Source organism: Littorina saxatilis, linkage group LG11 (genome assembly GCF_037325665.1).
Source record: "Littorina saxatilis isolate snail1 linkage group LG11, US_GU_Lsax_2.0, whole genome shotgun sequence".
In the NCBI taxonomy this organism is placed as follows: domain Eukaryota; kingdom Metazoa; phylum Mollusca; class Gastropoda; order Littorinimorpha; family Littorinidae; genus Littorina; species Littorina saxatilis.
The window spans coordinates 30,104,175-30,126,674 of NC_090255.1; the positions used below are offsets into that span (position 1 = coordinate 30,104,175).

The 22,500-nt window shown below is 40.6% G+C and overlaps 2 protein-coding genes across 3 annotated transcripts in view; both read right to left on the reverse strand.

Annotated features, from left to right (window-relative positions):
- Positions 1–451: 451 nt before the first annotated feature.
- On the reverse strand, positions 452–16,897 carry LOC138980229 (zinc finger protein 709-like). Of its 2 annotated transcripts, XM_070353069.1 has the most exons (11): positions 16,723–16,897; positions 15,018–15,130; positions 13,894–14,004; positions 12,515–12,561; positions 11,980–12,032; positions 10,556–10,992; positions 7,548–7,964; positions 6,922–7,125; positions 5,137–5,366; positions 4,510–4,615; positions 452–1,415 (listed from the first exon to the last, which is right to left on the reverse strand). In XM_070353069.1, coding segments are annotated over exons 1-11 (2,655 nt in total). In that variant the 5' UTR covers positions 16,725–16,897; the 3' UTR covers positions 452–480. The 2 variants fall into 2 exon arrangements, with proteins under 2 accessions (XP_070209170.1, XP_070209172.1); XM_070353071.1 differs by lacking the exons at positions 6,922–7,125; positions 7,548–7,964 and having other exon boundaries at positions 16,723–16,892.
- A 3,490-nt stretch (positions 16,898–20,387) lies between these two features.
- The window catches only part of LOC138980625 (small ribosomal subunit protein bS1m-like), a 2,969-nt gene continuing 856 nt past the window's right edge, over positions 20,388–22,500 (reverse strand). Inside the window, exons 2-3 of the mRNA XM_070353548.1 lie at positions 20,937–21,089; positions 20,388–20,524 (exon numbers count right to left, since the gene is read on the reverse strand). Coding sequence (XP_070209649.1) covers position 20,524; positions 20,937–21,089 — 154 coding nt within the window. The 3' untranslated portion in view covers positions 20,388–20,523. The remainder of the gene's footprint in view (positions 20,525–20,936; positions 21,090–22,500) is intronic.

Consider the following 22,500-nt stretch of genomic DNA (forward strand, 5'->3'; position numbering starts at 1 on the left):
CTATAAAGCGACCACCTGCTTACATCCACCACTCCCTAGGATCCCAGATGAGTTTTCTTCTTCATAATTCACCTTTCCATAGCGGAGGTTCATTGACGATTTTGAGATAAAGTTAATTATTTGTATCATAAGTCTGCTTACAAGACCACAGGGTCGACGTATTGTAAATGTAATGTTTTGTTTTGTCAATAATCTTCTTCTTCTTCTTCTGCGTTTGTGGGCTGAAACTCCCACGTACACTCGTGTTTTTTGCACGAGTGGAATGTTACGTGTATGACCGTTTTTTACCCCGCCATTTAGGCAGCCATACGCCGCTTTCGGAGGAATGTCAATAATCAAGCATTCCAATAATCTACAATTCTTTTTTTTTCCCCTCAAGATTTTGGTGGTCTGGACTTAATTTCAGATTTCTGGAGGTCTTAAAATGGGGCATGGAGGGGGACGGGGGGGGGGGGAGGGAGGTAAGGTTCCACTGTACGTTTAAGCCAAACTGCCAGTCTGGTCGACCACAACGTTGCCATCCTGCGTCTCAAACAGCACCGTGACGTTCCCCAACTGGTCTATCGGCTGCATGACGCTGATGTTGGGCTGGGGGGGAGGAGGGGGCTGGGGGTTGTGGGTGGGCACCAGCGTTGTCACATGACTCAGCGTGCCGTCAGGGTAGCGAATCACCTGCGTCACATCGCCCGGCATAAAGTGATGGATCACTTCGCCTGCGTTGCTCACCATCGGGGCGTCGGCCACAAACAGCTGCGTGGTGTCCGCCATGGACATGGCGGTGATCGACGACGCGTCGATGATCGTCACCGCCTCACTGCTCGGCTGGGCGTGAATCACCGGCAGGTTGTTGCTAGTGGTGACAGAAGTACTGTTCACGGCTACAGAGGCCAGTATCGTCGCAGCCTGTTCAATCTCCTGATTGCTTATTTGCGCAAGCGCTGTGTCCCGCTTAGTCCTTTTCGCTGGCGTTTTCTTCGCGGTGAATGTACCGTTCTCGTGTTTGGTCTTGTGAGTTTGGTACCCTCGCAGATGTTTGAACCTCTCCCCGCACAATTCACACGCGTACGGCCGGTACTGCAAGTGAAGCGCTGTCGGTTCTTCTATCTCCCCCTCCTCCACATCCTGCTGTTTACGTTTCCGCGGTTTCTTCACCGGAGATTTCTTGACGTCCGTGTTATTCGTGGCGTGGATCCGCAGGTGTCGCTTGAGACTCAGGGGCTGACGGTAGCGAATTCCACAAAACTGGCACTGGTAGGGTTTGGTCTCGGATACGACGATTTTTCCGTCACCGTCCGTGACTTGCCAGTCTCCGGCGTTCTCGGCACTGGGGTCGCGGTGAACCAGTTTGTGGTTGTGGAGAGTAGTCCAGTCAGCGAATGCTGCCACGCACTGGTCACAGGAGTATGGTCTCTCTCCTGAAACAGTAGACATTTTACAGCACACTGTGAGAAAAACACCCTGGTTGCAGGGGTAAGGCGCCTCTCCAATAACAGCAGAATGTTATACAGCACACTGTTAGGAAAAAACGCAACTTCACATGGGTGGCGCTTCTCTCCCCATAACAGTAAAATGTTTTACAGCACACTGTAAGAAAAAAAACACTTGTCATAGGAGTACAGTCTCTCTCCATAAAAAGTAGACATTTTTAAAGAACACTGTGAGGAAAATGCACGGGTCACAGGAGTAAGGTCTCTCTCCTGAAACAGTAGAATGTTTTACAGCACACTGTGAGAAAAAACTCCCTGGTCAGAGGAGTATTGTCTCTCTTTTGAAACAGTCTAATTGTTCACAGCAAACTGTGAGAAAAAAAACCCACTGGTTTTTGGGGAAACGCTTCTTTCCTGAAACAGTAAATTTTGTTACAGCACACAAAGAGAAAAGAAACAAGTCGCGTAAGGCGAAAATACAACATTTAGTCAAGTAGCTGTCGAACTCACAGAATGAAACTGAACGCAATGTCATTTTTCAGCAAGACCGTATACTCGTAGCATCGTCAGTCGACCGCTCATGGCAAAGGCAGTGAAATTGACAAGAAGAGCGGGGTAGTAGTTGCGCTAAGAAGGATAGCACGCTTTTCTGTACCTCTCTTTGTTTTAACTTTCTGAGCGTGTTTTTAATCCAAATATATCATATCTATATGTTTTTGGAATCAGGAACCGACAAGGAATAAGATGAAAGTGTTTTTAAATTGATTTCGACAATTTAATTTTGATAATAATTTTTATATATTTAATTTTCAGAGCTTGTTTTTAATCCAAATATAACATATTTATATGTTTTTGGAATCAGAAAATGATGGAGAATAAAATGAACGTAAATTTGGATCGTTTTATAAATATTTATTTTTTTTACAATTTTCCAATTTTTAATGACCAAAGTCATTAATTAATTTTTAAGCCACCAAGCTGAAATGCAATACCGAAGTCCGGGCTTCATCGAAGATTACTTGACCAAAATTTCAACCAATTTGGTTGAAAAATGAGGGCGTGACAGTGCCGCCTCAACTTTCACGAAAAGCCGGATACGACGTCATCAAAGACATTTATCAAAAAAATGAAAAAAACGTTCGGGGATATCAATCCCAGGAACTCTCATGTAAAATTTCATAAAGATCGGTCCAGTAGTTTGGTCTGAATCGCTCTACACACACACACAGACAGACAGACAGACAGACAGACACACACACATACACCACGACCCTCGTCTCGATTCCCCCCTCTACGTTAAAATATTTAGTCAAAACTTGACTAAATATAAAAACGCACTGGTCATAGAGGTAAGGCGTCTCTCTTGAAACAGCACACTTTATCACAGAACACTGTGCATGCGAGTAGCGCCACTTAAAGGCTGCCATATTCGTAGCGTTCACTAATTAATTCATATTGTTTACATGTGCCAATAATGTTATAAAACTGTACCTAAGGGGATATAATAACGATTGGCTGTAGCTTCCGAACACAGAAAAAATTATTTCAGTATTGCAAAGTGGTGTTGATAGTGTTGAATGTAAACAGAACAGTCTCAAACGCCAAGTGACGTCAACGGTCTAAAAATAGCCCAAGTCCTGGAGAACTGTTGCTAAACAATGCAATAAAGAATTAATTATTTCTCGTAATTGGTAAGGACTTCAAACCTAAAACTTTGCAGGAAGCTTAATTTATACATTCCCGCAACGATGGGAAAAGCCCTGGAAGTAATTAAACTAATTAAATAGGACTATGTCAGCCTTTAAGTCCCTCTTAAGACTCCGTCTTCTTCTTCTTCTTCATTCGTGGGCTGAAACTCCCATGTACACTCGTGTTTTTTGCACGAGTGGAATTTTACGTGTATGACCGTTTTTTACCCTGCCATTTAGGCAGCCATACGCCGTTTTCGGAGGAAGCATGCTGGGTATTTTCGTGTTTCTATAACCCACCGAACTCTGACATGGATTACAGGATCTTTTTCGTGCGCACTTGGTCTTGTGCTTGCGTGTACACACGGGGGTGTTCGGACACCGAGAAGAGTCTGCACACAAAGTTGACTCTGAGAAATAAATCTCTCGCCGAACGTGGGGACGAACTCACGCTGACAGCGGCCAACTGGATACAAATCCAGCGCGCTACCGACTGAGCTACATCCCCGCCCTAGACTCCGTCTCATTTAAGACCCTGTTTTCTCTGATTTTCTATTCATAACTTCAGTAAATTTACCCCCCAAGACCTGTTTACCCCCATAAGTGGTTTGGAGTAATGCTCAGCCCCCAAAATAGTAATCCTGGCACAAAAATAGTAATCATCCAGCATTCGTCGCCAATTACAACGCACATGACAACTGTGTCTGCGAAACGCAATCATGCACATATATCCATCATTCACAAACAAAACACATCAGTCAGTTTTTGTAGTCATCATAATTTCAAAGAAGATCACATCAAAAGCACATGCATCACTGATTCTTTTTCTTTTGCTCGTAGTAGGCCTTTTTCAGTGTGTCAAGCGCTTCTCTACTGTACTTGCGCTTGCCGAATGAGTGAGGGCGAGACTTCACCACTAGAAGGCTCTCCAGCATCTCATCAGACAGACATGATCTCTGGTCAGTCCTGTGCTTTTTCACCCCATTTTGCCATTGAAAAAAACAATGCCAAACATGTGAATTAATTAAAAAAAAATTAATAAAAAAAAAAAATAAAAAATTTTACTTTTTTTTTATTTATGAAAATCGTAGTCTTGACACGGATAGCGGAATGGCGTATTTTTTGCAGAAAATCGTAATAAATTACGCCAAAATCGTAAGGGTAAACAGGTCTTCCACCCCCTACCACCCCCCCCCCCTTTTTTTTACCACTCCCTCTTTTTAAAGCCCTGATTGCCTCTGTGCTTTTAGGTCTTAAAAGGGGGGTTCCACTGCAATAAAGTCTCAGGATGTTAACCATACACAGACACAAAGATCTACGGCCATTTTGCATAGTCAGATTCTGCATTCAGAAGTCTGCGCAACTCCTGAAAATTTGAGCAAAAGGCATCTTACCTGTGTGTACACGGATGTGTCGCACAAGGCTTCTCTTTGCAGCAAACGCCATTCCACACCGCTCACACACAAACGGTTTATCGCCTGTGTGCCTTCTCATATGTCCCTGCAACATGTCAAACAGAAAGTAAGACAAAAATATATGGTCAAACTACCAGCGCTTTGAGGTAGCTCGATCAGGTAATCCATTCAAGGAAGAATGAGTTTGAATGAAAGAAATAACACCTGGGTTCTAGGTGGCCACGCAGGTCTCCTAGTGTGGTCACTGGCTGGGTTATGGGGGCAATAGCCTCGCCTCGCCTCACAAGCTGAAGCATTTTGGACGTATAAATTGAATCAGACCCCCTCTGGTGAAAGATAAATGGTGCATGTAAAACAAAACGATCCTGTAGTAGTCCATGTCAAAGTTCATTGGGTTAGAGAAACACAAAAATACCCAGCATGCTTCCCCCAAAAGCGGCGTATGGCTGCCTGAATGGCGGGGTAAAAACGTTCATACACGTGAAAGATCCCGAAAGTTCCAGCCCATGAATTAAGAAGAACAGACCTTGAGTGAGAAATCCTAAATGCCATATATTGTTTATGTCATGATAAAAATTGAATTAAGTCTTGTTTAAACCAACTGACCTTGAGTCCTTCGCTCTGACGAAACCTGTCGCCACAGATCTGACAGATGTACGGTCTGTCGCTGGTGTGCACACGCTGGTGGGTGCGGAGGGCCGTCTGGTCGAAGAAACTCTTGTCGCACTCCGGACACTTGAAGGGCCGCACACCCTTGTGAACCAGCTCGTGGCGCTTCAGACTGCGAGGGTAGGCAAACATCGCTGGGCACAAGCTACACTGGTACGGTTTCTCTCCTGCAAAAAAGAAGAATTTGAACTTCAAAAAACGGTATTTGTTTGCTTATTTAATTTTATTTTTAATGTTTTTAATCCAGTTCAGCACCAGTGACACTTGCAGGATTTTTTTCTTTTGTTCAAATTGTACTTTTCTTGGTACTTTATTTTTTTTTAAGACTAATTGGGATTTAAGTCTCCTGCACAAATACAAATTTAAAGCTAAAATAAAAGAATTTTTCCCTTGTACAAAAAATATGTACATTGTACATGTATTACTATTAGCAATAATGTTGTTGAATTGCTCAGCTTCAGACTGGGAGGGTAAACAAACACCCCCATGAAAAACTAAATTGGTAGGGTTTATCTCCTGCACCGCACAAAATAAAATTTAGTTACACTTGTAGGACCTTTCTTCTGCGTATGCCAAAAGTTACTGTGGGAGAAGAAAAAAGTTCAAATTACTTGGTGTACTTTTGTAAATCACATAGCCTGATGTTCTTTTATTCCTTAAACGGACTCCTGCAGTACATAATATAATTTAAACAAGAATATATACAATGCATATATGTATATATATATGCTATTATTATTGTGATGAATATATACAATTAATTATTGTGATGACATATATATTTCCCGTCGCGATATAACCTTGAATGGTTGAAAACGACGTTAAACACCAAATAAAGAAAGAAAGAACATATATATTTAGCTAAACAAAATCAAAAAACAACAACATCAATCGCTTGCACTTACATTTCGGTCACATGTACAAGAAAGAAGGCGCGAGACAGAGCAATTTGCTGACACACCGTTTAGTCATTAGCAATTATAATGTAAAATCTACATGCGACTCATTTTGTGGTGGAGAGTCACATATGTGGATCAGCTGATGCAACGCTTTATCATACTGTTTTGTGTTTAAGTGCAAACGTCAACCAAGGATCATTAAAATTTAAATAAGAGAACTTCAACCAAAAAAACTTTTTCTCAGGAGGGGTAGAAGTGAAAGTAGCGACACAAAAAACAACCATGAAAGGAACTAGGAGAAAAGAAATAAGTCCTTGAATGTGGTAAAAAAGCAAAAAAGCAGAATAGACAGCATTCAAAAAAAGCCTGCTGCTCTTCTGAGTGAAAGTCCCAAAGCCTGCCACCACCCCCCTCCTTCCCCTCCCATGAACCACCACCATTACCCCTTGTCACCACTGTCGCATTTCTTCCCAAAGGATGAGACAATTTTTCCACAGAACAATTAGCAACAAGCTATGCTTGCGGATATCATGCTTGCAAAAATCACTTCGAACCTCATCCCATAAAGATTTTGTATTTGTACATGTGTTGCCCATCCCCCAAATTAATTACAAATTTCATTTTAACAGAAAAACATTACCCACTGGAAGTGACTGAAAAAGGAGTAAACATTTTGAGATTCGTTGTGACCATGATCATGAGCCCAAAACGAGGCTAAATCAAGAGACTGCTGTCACCACAATGCTAGTACCAGTAGCCTCACGACGCATGCAGGGAGGATGACAATGGTTGTAATGAGGGGTATATATTCATATATCCTCACCGGCGTTCAGATGCCGTCTTTTGACGTGCTTGACAATATTTGAGCGGTTTTTAGATTCGTGCGAGCAATGTTTGCAGCGGTAACCCTTCGGAGTTTGCTCGAACGCAAAGCTGGACGGGTCCAGGTGAACTTTCTGGTGATGCTTCAGACTCTCCTTGTAGGCAAACGCTTTCGAGCATTTGGAACACTGGTAACGCTGCTCACCTGAGATGACAATTGATTGCAGATCATTAATAATATTATCGCATATCTCAATTTTATGAATATGCATATTGTCATTGCAGACATCATACAATTCCTGTCTTTCTGCCTTATTCTGATCAACATAAAACGTCTCACTTTATCAAAGAGATTTCTCAAATTTTCCGAAACTCAAATTCAATCTACGGACTCAAAAGCGACATGAGAATAAATGCATTTCACTTGTGCTGAAATTTGTTGTCTCAGGTACATTTACAGAAACTCTTGGAATTTTATGAAGTTTGATTCTGTATTTCAAGCAATTCTAGAAGACTTAAATTTAAATGTCAAGTAACTCTGGAAGTGTCAATTTTAAATGTCAAGTAACTCTGAGAGTTTTAATGTAAGATTTTAAGGAGTTTTGTTGCAGTAAACGGAGGTCTCACCAGCGTGATATTTCAAGTAGTGTTTCCTAATGTTGGATCGATCCTTTGTCTCCGTGCCGCACACTACACAGCGGTACCAGCCTTCCTCTGTGGGCACATACATGGCATCTGTCGGCAATGCAATTGGTACGTCAACCATTGGCTCGTCCTGTGCGAATGACTCCTCAGTTTCTTCCTTGACTGTGCCTTCATCGGATTCGTCACTGCTGCACTCTTCAGTCTGAGTTTTTGATTTTGAAGGTGTGTTCTTAAAATCGGAGCTCGCAGAAAAGTCCTCGCATGTGTGATTTTTTGCCTTACTGTTCTTTGACGATTTCTTTCTAGGTTTTGCGTCCGTGTGAGTTTTGAGATGGCGACGGAGATCTTGTTGGTAGATGAAGCTCTTTGAGCACTGTGAGCAAGGGAATTCTCTCTCGCCTGAGGGAGCAATCAGAAGAATCTAATCAAGCACAGCAGATAGCCTTCTCATGAGAAGAACAAAGAAACCAAGCAAGGCAAATACAGGAGGAAGAAATAAAAAGAAAGAGAGGAAGAATGTTCTGGAAACTACCACTACAATGGATTGGAGGGGGTGGGGGTGAGGGGAGGGGAAGTATTTGAGATCGATTTGACAGAGGTTCAAGTGACGACCACTTTATTTATCTATTTTGTGTTTAACGTCGTTTTCAACCATTCAAGGTTATATCGCGACGGAGGGAAGGGGGGAGATGGGATAGAGCCACTTGTCAATTGTTTCTTGTTCACAAAAGCACCAATCAAAAATTTGCTTCAGGGGCCTGCAACGTAGTACAATATATCACCTTACTGGGAGAACACAAGTTTCCAGTACAAAGGACCTAACACCTCTTACATACTGCTTGACTAAAATCTTTACAAACATTGACTATACTCTATACAAGAAACACTTAACAAGGGTAAAAGGAGAAACAGAATCCGTTAGTCGCCTCTTACGACATGCTGGGGAGCATTGGGTAAATTCTTTCTCGTCCCAACCAATATGGGACTCCCCCAAACCCGCGGGGGGCGTGACGACCACTGTAATGGGGATTCAGCATTGGGTTCCAAATGAAAGTAAATAAAGTCCTGTGCCCGAAAATAAAAATAAATCAGCACAGGGGAAAACCCCCACACATGTGGACGTTCAGTTAGTCAACGCATCCTCATTATCTCTCTCCAGAATCTTTTGTCCTAATCTAAAACATACTTATAGTTCTGAGATAAATTAAATTGGTTTAGTAATATTTGTTTTGTGAGTACGCTCAGCAAATTGCACCTGTCTTTGCACCAAGAATGTAAAACTAAAAGTATCTTCCTCAAAAGTGATCTGACAAAGGTAATGCAGGAAAACCTAAACTAACCAAAGAGAAAAAAAAATATTATCAAAGAAAATCTTCATAATTTTACAAACATTTCAAGTAGAAAATACACACAACAACCAAAACCACACACACAAAAACCAGCAGGGCATCACATGTAAAAACTTATTTCCACTAGCTAAGAGTAAGATTAAAAACATTTGTTTCCATTATTTCCATTGTCTTGTGAGAAGGCGTGTGCTTTGTATTCCAGATTAGCTGAAATTCATAACTAGACGTGCTAAAAGATACAACAAATGTGTTTCCATAATTACTGTACCTCCAAAGGCAAACATTTCACGAACCTCAAACATAACAATCAGTAACTGTTGCTTTCCAATTCCTATCATTATACTAAACTCTCATGCATGATTTTCTATTCCATTAATATCACAACAAAAGTGGGAGAGAAAATCTCATGACAACAAATTTGTCAAATTGTGGAAGAAAGTCGATACAGTGGAACCCCCTTTTTAAGACACCCCCCCCCCCCCCCCCCCCCCCTCAACGGGCGGGGATGTAGCTCAGTCGGTAGCGCGCTGGATTTGTATCCAGTTGGCCGCTGTCAGCGTGAGTTCGTCCCCACGTTCGGCGAGAGATTTATTTCTCAGAGTCAACTTTGTGTGCAGACTCTCCTCGGTGTCCGAACACCCCCGTGTGTACATGCAAGCACAAGACCAAGTGCGCACGAAAAAGATCCTGTAATCCATGTCAGAGTTCGGTGGGTTATAGAAACACGAAAATACCCAGCATGCTTCCTCCGAAAACGGTGTATGGCTGCCTTAATGGCGGGGTAAAAAACGGTCATACACGTACAATTCCACTCGTGCAAAAAACACGAGTGTACGTGGGAGTTTCAGCCCACGAACGCAGAAGAAGACTCCCCCCCCCCCCCCCAATTTAAGACTGCCTCCTTTTTAAGACCTTGCTTTTTCAGATTATTTGTTCATAACCTATGTAAATTTACCCACATTTTCACAAGACCTCCGTTTTAAGACCAGATTTTTGCAGAATTTTTGAAGTCTTGAAAGGGGGGGGTCCACTGCATTACATGATCTTAATCTTAGTCACGCAGCAAAGGCCTTCTCCCATTCGTCGTTTATGTTCAGAGAAAATGTGTATGAACTGGAGAAGAGAAACACAAAAACTCCTTTCAAAACTTCTAAAAAATCGGGAAAAAATATCAGGCTTTAAAGCCGAGAAACTCAGAAGTCTTACAATGAGAGTATATTATTTATATTAAGAGACTTTATGATTATAAATCTGAGAAAACGAGGTCTCAACAGGATTTTTTTTTAAGTTTTGAGGAAGAAAGTCCCTTGTTCATTCCAATGCTTGTTATTCTCTCAGGTGCTAGGAGATTGGTTCCGCATAAGTCTCACTTACTCTTGTTGAAAATGTCGTATGCATTTAGAGCGCTTACATCCCTTTGTTTCTCAGACCTTAATTTTAAAATGACGAGTCTGAACGTGGGGGTTGCACTGCATAAAACATGCAGCATTTCTGAACTGTAGAAGCATAATACCAAACACATAACATTTTCTGAACTGTAGAAGCATAATGCCAAACACATAACATGTTTTCAGACAGAAAATAACAGCAGAACACTGTGACTAACATGACATTTTTTACATTTCAGCAAGTGGCACCCACCCGTGTGCTTCCTGAGGTGTTTGCGGATGTTGGTTTGGAGCGTGGCCTTCTTCCCGCACTCCTTGCACTTAAACATGCCGTCGGGGGTCCGCTCATACAGGTTGGTGGCCAGCACCCCCCCTTTGTGAGCCCTTGCTAGGTCTGATGGGACCAGCGCTAGTATCTTCTTCTGGTCGCCACCTCGGCCCTGGATTTTCACCACCTCTCCCTGCTTCCGTTTCTTGGCCCCCACTGCTGGTTTGCTTTCAAGCGCTTTTCGCTTCAACGTCCTTGCGGATTTCCTGCGAGTGGGCTGCGCTGTTTCGGGCGTCTTGGCACTCTCCATAACTCCCACAGGGCTAAAAGTGGGGTGGAGTTCGTCCCAGTATTCATCGGGGTCTTTCTCTGTTTTGACGAGAGAGGTATCGAGGGCTTGGATGACAAGGTTCCCTGGTGTGCTGAAAGAAAGGAAGACTGTCAATCACTGAGTACTTTCCTGCAAACATGCGAGTCAGATTATGTTAGGCCAAAAAAAAATAGTCTGTTTACGGTAACCCGACCGACCCTATTTTTTTCGCGCGATCCTAGACTTTTTTTTGGCATTTGGGGAAAAAAAAAAAAAAAAAAAATCCCGACCTACCGACCCTATTTTTTTTGCCTATGTTACCGTAAACAGACCTCTTTTTTTTTTTTCCTTATATTGTGGAACCCCTTTAAGAACCCTTTAAGACCTTCCAAAAAATGTAAGAAATCAGGTCCTAAATGTGAGAGTGTTCTTCTTCTGCGTTCATGGGCTGAAACTCCCACGTACACTCGTGTTTTTTGCACGAGTGGAATTTTACGTGTATGACCGTTTTTTACCCCGCCATTTAGGCAGCCATACGCCGTTTTCGGAGGAAGCATGCTGGGTATTTTTGTGTTTCTATAACCCACCAAACTCTGACATGGATTACAGGATCTTTTTCGTGCGCACTTGGTCTTGTGCTTGCGTGTACACACGGGGGTGTTCGGACACCGAGGAGAGTCTGCACACAAAGTTGACTTTGACAGTCTGAGAAATAAATCTCTCGCTGAACGTGGGGACGAACTCACGCTGACAGCGGCCAACTGGATACAAATCCAGCGCGCTACCGACTGAGCTACATCCCCGCCCCATGTGAGAGAGTCTAGAAATTGAGGTAAATGTGCAGACCTTGTAAACCGACAATCTGAGCAAGCAAGTTCTTGAAATGGGGAAATCAGGGGGTTTACTACCATCACAAACATTGTACTTGTAGGCACTAAAACTTCTGATAAAAAGTTGTCTGTTAGGCTGGTACCACACACACACATTCACACACATAAGCTCACACTCACTCACTCACACACATACGTATACACACCCACCCACGCACTGAGTACACATCCATGCAAATTGGAGTACACACACACACACACACACTTACAGGTCAGTCTGTGACTCTGCATCCACTGTGTTCTCTGCTGCCTGGACGGTTGTCTGAAAAATGAAGCTCATTACAATCAAACACTAATGATTGAAAGAATAACAAAAAAAGAACCAGCCAATGAATCTTACAGCAAAGCTGCCTTGATCACAGTAAAATAAATAAAATGTACTTTCAAGATTTATTTTCATTGAAGTTTAAAAAATTATACATAGGTGGGTGTCTGGGTACTGCTTCCAGAATTAAGCACGTCACGCTTGGTCTGTGTCTTCTGTCCAACAGATTTCATAACTGCACTAGGCTGAAATCAAAAACCGTAATAGTGCTTAACTATGTCAGCCAAGATAACTAGCTAACAATAACTTGAATAAGTCACATCAATTTCTACTGTATGTTCTTGTTATGTCCATCTGACAATGACTTATTTTATCTTAGATCCTGATCCTGAGGGCACATAATTTAAAGCTCTAAATTAATTCATAATCTAAAGTGTTCTGATGAAAAAAAATTTTTCTCAGGTGACATTCTTTCTTACCTTGTTAGAAATATTTGATTTTATGAGCTCTGCAATCAAGTTGAATGCTGCAAGGAAAAAAATTAATCATTAGATTATAATGGATTTATTAGCAGCCCTTTGTGACCATATCATATGATCATATCATTTCAAGAGTGAACCAGACCTGAGTTGTGTCTGAAGATCATCAAACTCTGAAAGTATGAAACAGTTTTATCAAAGCTCTAGCTTCAAAAACGCAAGAGAAAACAATGATTTTCATTTTCTGACCCAAAATCAACCTTCACCAGAAGTAGAACTGTGTAAAGTTTCAAAGCTCTAGCTTCAAAGACATCTCAATCAATCAATCAATGACGCTTATATCGCGCATATTCCGTCGGTACAGTTCTAGGCGCTCTGCAGTGATGCCGTGTGAGATGAAATTTTATACGGCCAGTAGATTGCAGCCATTTCGGCGCATATTTACTTTTCGCGGCCTATTATTCCAAGTCACACACCGATTGACAAAAGGGTCTTTCCTGGCAAAATTGCTTAGGCACAGTTAATAATTGTCTACCTATACCCATAGGTAGACAATTATTAACTGTGCCTAAGCAATTTTGCCAGGAAAGACCCTTTTGTCAATCGTGGGATCTTTAACGTGCACACCCAATGTAGTGTACACGGGGGGAGGGTTCGGACACCGAAGAGAGTCTGCACACAAAGTTGACTCTGAAATAAATTTCCGCCGAACCTGGGATCGAACTCACGCTGACAGCGGCCAACTGAATACAAATCCAGCGCGCTACCAACTGAGCTATATCCCCGCCCCGTGAGAAAACCTCAACATTAATTTGTGTGTTCATGGCCAGTTCATACAAACAAACACTGTTCATTGCTAAGTTAAAGTAAGACCCACAGATAGTGATAACATAGGTGAGCAAAAAATTAAAGCTTATTCATGCATAGTATAACTGTAATTACTGTAACTGTAAGGAAAGGAACAAAACTCTAAATTCTACACTCAAAGAAACTTTTAGTGTTACTGTTACCACCCCACAATATACATATTAGGCCAAAAAAAAAAAAAAGGTCTGTTTATGGTAACATAGGCCAAAAAAATAGGGTCGGTAGGTCGGGAATTTTTTTTTTTTTCCCCCCAAAACCATATCTTTACGGTTTTTTTTCCTCCCCCCAAATGCCAAAATAAAGTCTAGGGTCGCGCGAAAAAAATAGGGTCGGTCGGGTTACCGTAAACAGACTATTTTTTTTTGTTGGCAAAAAGGATAACTGGCTGCACAATTAATTCAATGAATTCTTTGTCTTTGTAATTCTAAAATAAGCTTGATTTTGAAGTGCAGCTAAGTACTATCACCATTAAAAAAAGGGGGAGAAAAACAAAAAGTTTTCAGGAAGCTTACCGAGTACAATGTCAGCTGTAAACTGCTGAACCTGTGACATCATATTAACTGCATCAGTTCCCATGGTAACAGCATTTATTGCTTCAAGTTTAGATTTCTCCTCAAGAAGACCTGTGGAAAATAATGAAAACATGAGATCCTGGGGAACAAAGTGGGGGTAAGAAACAAAATATGACAACAAAAAATAGCAAGTTAACATTAAAACAAGCTAGCTGTTGCTTACAACTTATACAAGTTACATTCAGGCAAAAAAAAAAAAAAGGTGTGGTTAAGGTAACATAGCCAAAAAAAATAGGGTAGGAAGGTAGGCAATCCCCCTTTTTTTTTAAAACTTTTTTTTCTAATGTGTACAAATTAAACCTACTTGACAGGGAAATAAGTGTGCGACTCGAGCGCTTTCGCTTTCCTTGCGTTTTCTGCACTGGGTTGGTTTTTGTTTTGTTTTTCTTATTTTGACAAATGTAAAAAAAAGTTATAGGGTCGGCCCCTAAAAATAGGGTAGGTCGGGTTACCATAACCACACCTATTTTCTTTGTAGGCCTCATCAAAACATAGATCTCTATACTATAGACACCTTCTTCCGGCCCATCTCTCTCTTAATCTTATCACTGTAATATCAGGGCAATGTTATTGTGAACTAGAAAAGCAACCTTTTGCACCTCCTCATTTTGAAATGTCATTGTCAAAAGCTTTTTGTTATCTCTTTTACCACTGTAAAATACATCACTAAATGTCAGATATATTGAATATATTTATTCTAGACATATGTCATTGATTTAAATCTATTGAGGAAAACGGCAAGTCCAGGAACTTAGTTTTATAAAGCCGCAGGAACACGTAGTGACAGTGACAGTTGACACACACTCACAGTCACACTTACTCAGTCAGTAACAGTAGATTAACACTGACATACTCATGATACTGACAATGATACATACACTTATTCCATTATCAAATCATCTTGTCAGTGTAACAATGACTTACACATAAAATAAATTGTTACTCAGTCAAATAGTAAAATACATTATTTAACTTAAAAGTTAAATTATGATGGTATTGGTAGACATGATATTGATAGTGTCACTAGTCCAAGTCTGAACTTTTCAAATAAAATGAAATCCCACCTTTCTCAAGAAAAACCGTTGCAAGATTGTGCTTGAATTCAACAACTGCATTGTACAGTTTCACATAATCACTCAAAATGGGAGGTGACCCTTCCTCTTCTGAAGTGGCAGCCCTGTAATTAGTGTAATTTATGCAATTAAAAGCATAACAAATAACAAGATCAATTAAGCTTCAAATTCAATTGTCTAAGGCCATAGCACCTCACTTTTTTTGTCAACAATAGTGGTACAGTTAATAAGTAACATTCTACAACTCATATATATATTTATTGATAAACATGCATACAAATTACAATTTAACAAATATATTAAATTTAAAACCTGTGTCAACTCGATAACTGTCAATGTCATTGTCAAGGATTACATTATTTTTACTAAACCTGATTTCAGTGATTAATCTGGTTTTATCTCTTCTGTAACACAAACCACATGTCCCATCATATCTGCTAAAGGTGTTCATCACCACAGTACGAACGTGATCCTTACTTCCATAGAAATTGACAAGCTGCTGTACTTAATCTTTCTTATACATAATGAAAATACAGCTTTGTTTCAGACGTTCAGGGTTTAGTTTACAAATACCAATGTGCACGTCTTCAATCTGTCTCTGACAGTGACATCAGAGCTAACACACACACACACCGAGTGACACTCACACACACACACATACATGTATGTATCCAACCACCACCCCACCTCAATCCCTCCTTGCCTTTTTAGGTAATCTTGAACTTTAGCGTGTTAAATTCATAGCTCAGAATTCAGAGGCATTTAAGTCTCCAAATTTGTAGAACCTGCACTTGTAATCATAACAAGTCATTTTAGATCCGTTTGAAGTTACGGAATGAACTCCGATAAACTGTACGAATGCATTTCGTTTGCATGGGTCAAAGAAGGAATCATCCATATGATCGGACAAGGGAGACAACTCTTTCGTGTAAATGACGTCCCATGGTTGACAACGTACGCCCTTTTCGTTGATTGAACAACCAAATTAATTAATTATGCTTAAGTTTGAAGCTCAATCCGTCAATTAATTTCACGACAAATGTTCTTTGACTTGCTTACATGGACTTGTATGAAAAATAAGTAAAGAATGTCACTGGATTCTGAGCTATGAATCTTGTCTTTCCATTACTGCCCACAATCAACAGTAGTGATTATTTCGGCACTTGAATTTAACACGCTAAATTTAACACGCTTGAATTTAACACGCTAAAGTTCAAGATTACCCCTTTTCATTTTGTAACATTATACAGTGGCACATTTTGAGCTCAGATGGCACTAGATCGCACTAATAAGCTTCTTTGAACAACAACAACAAGAAAGAAGAAATTAGAAAATACCACCAAAACACACACACTAGCAAGACAAAACCAAACAAACAAAATTCGAAAGGAGGGGGACCCTCGGAGTCGGACCGCTAATTGGTGCCTTCAACTTTGTTCCATCAGAATTCGGGTCAGGTGGACGGGCCATATTCTTTTAAGCTTTTCTCACACTCACAGGTTGATCCCCAGGCCCTGATTCACCAGCGTCAGTGCCACTATCACAGTGCCACTTTTAGTTTTACCAGGCATAATCAAAACGAAAGCAACTGACTTGATCCGAGACAAAAACCTCACTGACAAGCCGGTATATCACAGTAAAAATTCGCTGCAGCAGTAAACAAATAGTAAAATACCTATAAGAATCATAAACGTACATTTTGGTCGCCAACGCTTTGCATCCAAATAATTTCGGAGCCTTTTGAACAAACCGGAAGTTGCCTTAGAAGGGAGATAATAACCAAACAAACTCAATTGTTACAAAAGAAGAATTGGAAACTACACGAAAGTGTTTCTCGTGAAACACGTGTTTTTTTTCCGCTCGTCATCTACTTTAGTTGTTGTTGTTTGTTGTTGTAATGTAAGGTAAACAAACGGGGATTTTTTTTTTTTGATGGGAGTTGCAGGTTAAGGGGGGGGGGGGGGGCTTGGAGGAGACTAGAGGTAAGTGAACGGGAACTAGAAAACAAGTCGCGTAAGGCGAAAATACAATATTTAGTCAAGTAGCTGTCGAACTCACAGAATGAAACTGAACGCAACGCAACGCAGCAAGACCGTATACTCGTAGCATCGTCACTCCACCGCCCGTGGCAAAGGCAGTGCCAGTGGAATTGACAAGAAGAGCGGGATATTCGTTGCGCTGAGAAGGATAGCACGCTTTTCTGTACCTCTCTTCGTTTTAACTTTCTGAGCGTGTTTTTAATCCAAACATTACATTTCTATATGTTTTTGGAATCAGGAACCGACAAGGAATAAGATGAAAGTGTTTTTAAATTGATTTGGACAATTTAATTTTGATAATAATTTTTATATATTTAATTTTCAGAGCTTGTTTTTAATCCGAATATAACATATTTATATGTTTTTGGAATCAGCAAATGATGGAGAATAAGATAAACGTAAGTTTGGATCGTTTTATAAATTTTTATTTTTTTTTACAATTTTCAGATTTTTAATGACCAAAGTCATTAATTAATTTTTAAGCCACCAAGCTGAAATGCAATACCGAAGTCCGGGCTTCGTCGAAGATTACGTGACCAAAATTTCAACCAATTTGGTTGAAAAATGAGGGCGTGACAGTGCCGCCTCAACTTTCACGAAAAGCCGGATATGACGTCATCAAAGACATTTATCAAAAAAATGAAAAAAACGTTCGGGGATTTCATACCCAGGAACTCTCATGTCAAATTTCATAAAGATCGGTCCAGTAGTTTAGTCTGAATCGCTCTACACACACACACACACAGACACACAGACACACAGACACACGCACATACACCACGACCCTCGTTTCGATTCCCCCTCGATGTTAAAATATTTAGTCAAAACTTGACTAAATATAAAAAAAGGGTCGTTACCAATAAGTCAAGTTTGTGTGCATCAGTGTTTAATTGATTTCTTTGCAGTAGCCTATCAATTATAAGTTATTTCTTCTTCAGTTAAACAATAAACTCACATGCGCGCACACACACATACTGCACAGACACACACAAAGATCCCATACTTCAAGCTCTTGAATCACATCACCTTTTAAAAAGAATATACTGACAACACACACAGAGGAACAGAAACACCAGGATAGTTTAGCAAAACAATTCCCTCTTTTCTGGAAGCTCAGTTTATTTAAGAAAACACAGTTGTCTTACGGTTTAACTTGAACTTTAGCGTTGTAAATTCAAGGAAGATTTTTTGCCGAAATGTAAGCCGATGTATTTTAAAGCTTGCTTTTCTAAGGTTGATAATTCATTTTCATTGCCATTTGAGTTACAGAATTAACAGTAAAGATACATTTCAAATACTTGTGGTCTAGAAGGAAAACATTGGCACCAGCATTTTGAGTTAATGCAATTAAAAGCTAAAAGGAAGGCAAATTTGGCATTCAAAAGTATATGCTTTTTTCGACCAACAACACAAAAATGGTCAGTGTTTGAACTCATTCCGTCAATTAATGTCAAGCAAGGCATTCTTTGCTATGATAAGCTTCATATTGATTCTGTCAGATATAAGGCCTAAAAAAAAAAAATCTATGTCTCCAGGTCCCCGACCAATCCTATTTTGCCTTTTAACCCTAGAACGTTTTTTGACCCTCAAAATAAACAAAATTAACAAAATAACCAAAAAAAAAAAATAAAAATGGAGAAAAAAAATCTGTTTAGGAGACGTTACACGAAAAGCTTCTCTTCTTCAACATCTAGGGAACACAGTTTGCAGTAGTAGCCAACAAAAAACCACATGCGTATGGGGGAAAAAGAACCTACAAAGTCTAGAACCTACAATTAAGTCTAATTGTTGTGCTTTGTAATCAAAACTGAACATTTTGTTTGTTTGTTTGTTTATTTGTTGCTTAACGTCCAGCCGACCACGCAGAGCCATATCAGGACGAGGAAGGGGGGGATGAAGGGGGCCACTTGTCAAGCGATTCCTGTTTACAAATGCACTAACCCATTACTTGTGTCCCAGCAGGCTTTAGTAAAACTAAATTAATACCTACTGGAAGATTACCAGTTTCCAGTATGTTAAAATAGGCTTAACCTATCTACTGCTGGACTTACATCAGAACACTAACAGATTAAACTATACATGAATCGCGAGACAAGCGGCAAGAGAAGAGATTTTTTGAAAAAATACAGGTGAATGAGCAAGAAGGCAGAAAAAAGAAAAAATTCATGAAGAAAAAGAGAGCATGACAGGAAAGAGGAACCAAAAATCTACCTAACAGCAAACTAGAAAGCTCCTGCGGTTCCAAAAACAGGAGGGGCCTTTAATTTCATAACCGCAGTGCCCCACTGCGGGAACTGAACATTTGCTTGTGCGTGTGTGGTTAAAATCAATCATGGCACTGAATTAAATTGTGTGCTTGGAATTAACAACGCCTAAGTTCAAGTTTGCCATAATGAATAAAGAAGAACACAGACAGCCACTCATTCATGTATGAAACACCAGATATCCCACATCTCCATGCAAATCATCTTCAAAAGAATCTCAAAGTCAAACACAAGATCTTTTTTCCTTCTCTACTATATTTTCCTCTCCGTCTTCCAGATACCTCCGTATATCTTCCATCTTCTTTATTTGACACATTAATGCAACACATGCATAGGTACATTTTCATTATAGTAGGACGGGGAGAAAGCTCAAGTGGTAGTAGCGCTGAAACCAGTTGTTGCTATTGGCTTGCCTTTGACCCCTGATCCCAAGGTCAAAAGTCTCAGGCTCTGGAAAACATGAATACACGCATGCAGGATTCTTTTTTCAAAATTGGGTAGCGTGATTCTGTTGCTGCATGCAACCTGAATTTCCATGATGGAATTTCCAAGGACAGTAAGATATATATATATATACCAAACTAGATGATTACCCGCTTCGCCGGGTACCGGCTTCGCCGGGAAGAAGTAGAGCCGAATACCAGGCTGTGCCTGGGACCCGGCTTTGCCGGGTGTACGCCGGCGAAGCGCACAAAGGAAAGGAGATAAACGCGCAAAACACTGGAGACCTTCTAAAAATAGTAACGTGCAGTGACCTTCTTAAAATAGTAACGTAGTAACGGGAATATGGATTGACGCCACACGGAGGAAGGGAAATAATCGCAGCTGAAAACACTGGAGAAGATAAGGAAGAGTTACTGGTAGTGGATCCCGACAAAAAAACCAAAATCGGTTCAGCGCGCACAGCGCTGCGCGCTGAGAGCACGTGTTGAAATATCTCATCGATGAGGTTGTGTCCGGGGTGTAGCTGAATACGGTGTCCAAATTTGAAAAAGATCCACCGAGAACTTTGGCCGTGCATCGCAAACAGGCAGACAGACACTAGTCGTATATATATATATATAGATACACACACACAAATATATAAGGTCTTTTCATAGCTATCCTCCCCTGTTCCCCTGTTCCCCCTTGAAGCAAACTTCAGCAGTTCATGAAGGTTGTGGTTGTCTGCCCGAGTGTTTTACAAGCAAGGTTTCTGAAACAAAGAGTAATTCAATAGTTTACACGTGTGTTGAAACATGTGGGCACAGACACGCTACCCCTCTTTTCAGATCTGATACCATGTACCCGTCAGACAGGTTACATTTGTTTGTCAAGGTCGACACTGACTATTGATGAAAATTAAGTGCTGCTTACTTCATCTCAGGGCCACATTAGAAGTGTATAAGTCCATACATGCAGCTAGTTCCAACAACAGGCTTTCATTTAATGATGTATGGCTCATAGCAGTTCCCAAGTAGACTAGAGAGGAAACTTTCATGTGAAACTGATAAACACTTGATTTTTCTTTCTTCTGAATGCAACACTGTCACTGCTTACAGTTTGACTACACTGACGAGGAAAAACAATGTAAGAGTGTGTTTCTTCAGAAAATGTGTTCATTTTACCACAATGATGATGATTTTGCTGGTTGACGTCGGAGACCAATCAAGGTGGCATCAGCTTCCAACAGGGTGACGTGCTTATCTGACCCAAGGAAACTAGATGACATTTCAAGGTCGTTCAAACGTAGCTTGACCTTGACCCCTCTGTGATAACGGCTGGAACAAAGCAAAATATAACATAAATGAGCTTTTCACTTTATGATTTTCTCTGTGGGTTTTTTCTCCATAATGGGAGTGTGGGTCTGTCTGTTTGCGTATGCTGGGTGTACCTGTAAATCATGTGTGTGCATGTGTGTGTGTGTCTAATAAAACATGTACTGCATGGTTTCATCAACATTTGATCATGCAAATTGAAAAAGGATAAGAAAACCACAATAAAGCTAAAGTAAACTAAGAGTATGGTAGTTGGTAAGGTAGATAGGTCACTTTTTTCCAGCATACTCCATCTATCACACAGGTTTTCTTCTCCCACCTATTTCCTTGGTCAGAACTGGTAAAATTATACAAGTTGTGCACTCTAGATGTCAGAGAAGAGTATAGCTTATAAGTTATCTTCTGTCTTCTAGTTCTACCTATCTAGTTTGTTTTTTCATCTTTTTTTAAGAGTAAAAATAAAATAATGTATACATTATACATCTATCTATATACGACTTGTGTCTGTCTGTCTGTCTGTCTGTCTGTCTGTCTGTGTGTGTGTGTGTGTGTGTGCGCGATGCACAGCCAAAGTTCTCGATGGATCTGCTTCAAATTTGGTGGGCATATTCAGGTACACCCGGGACAGGACACAACCTGGTCGATATTTCAACATGTGCTCTCAGCGCGCAGCGCTGAACCGATTTTGGTTCCACCTCAGCTACCCGGGCCCCCATACCGACACACCAAAGCCGCTAGACCACATCACAACGCCAAAGTTCTCGGTGGATCTTTTTCAAAATTGGACACCGTATTCAGCTACACCCCGGACACAATATCATCGATGAGATATTTCAACACTGAACCGATTTTGGTTTTTCTGTTCATTTCACCATTTCCAGTAACTCTTCCTTATCTTCTCCAGTGTTTTGCGTTTATCTCACTTCCTTCGTGTGGCTTCAATCCATATTCCCGTTTCAGTCTACGTTACTATTTTTAGAATGTCACTGCGCTGTCCAGAACGCTTCCCTTGCACCCGTAAGTTGTTCTTACTGTCAAAGTGAAAAGGTCGAATCAATTTATAGCCACGCGAAAAATACACTGTCACCTATCTCTATATATATTTATAGATACGGCTTCTCTGTGTGTGTATGTGTGTTTGTGTGTGTGTGTGTGTGTGTAAGAAACACCTGTGGATTATAGAGTTCTGTTTGTGATGGGGTCTAGCGGCTTTTGTCTGTCTGTATGTTCTGGCATTTGAGAAGCCACAACTGATAATATAGGGCTAAGAAATAAGCTCTAAAATTCTCAATCCCGTTTGACAGGACTTCGCATTCAAAGGTGATTGTGGTGAACCGCCACGCTGTCTGTCTCTGTCTCGCGATTCATCCCGGCGAAGCCGGGTATTCCTCTAGTATATATATTATATATTAGT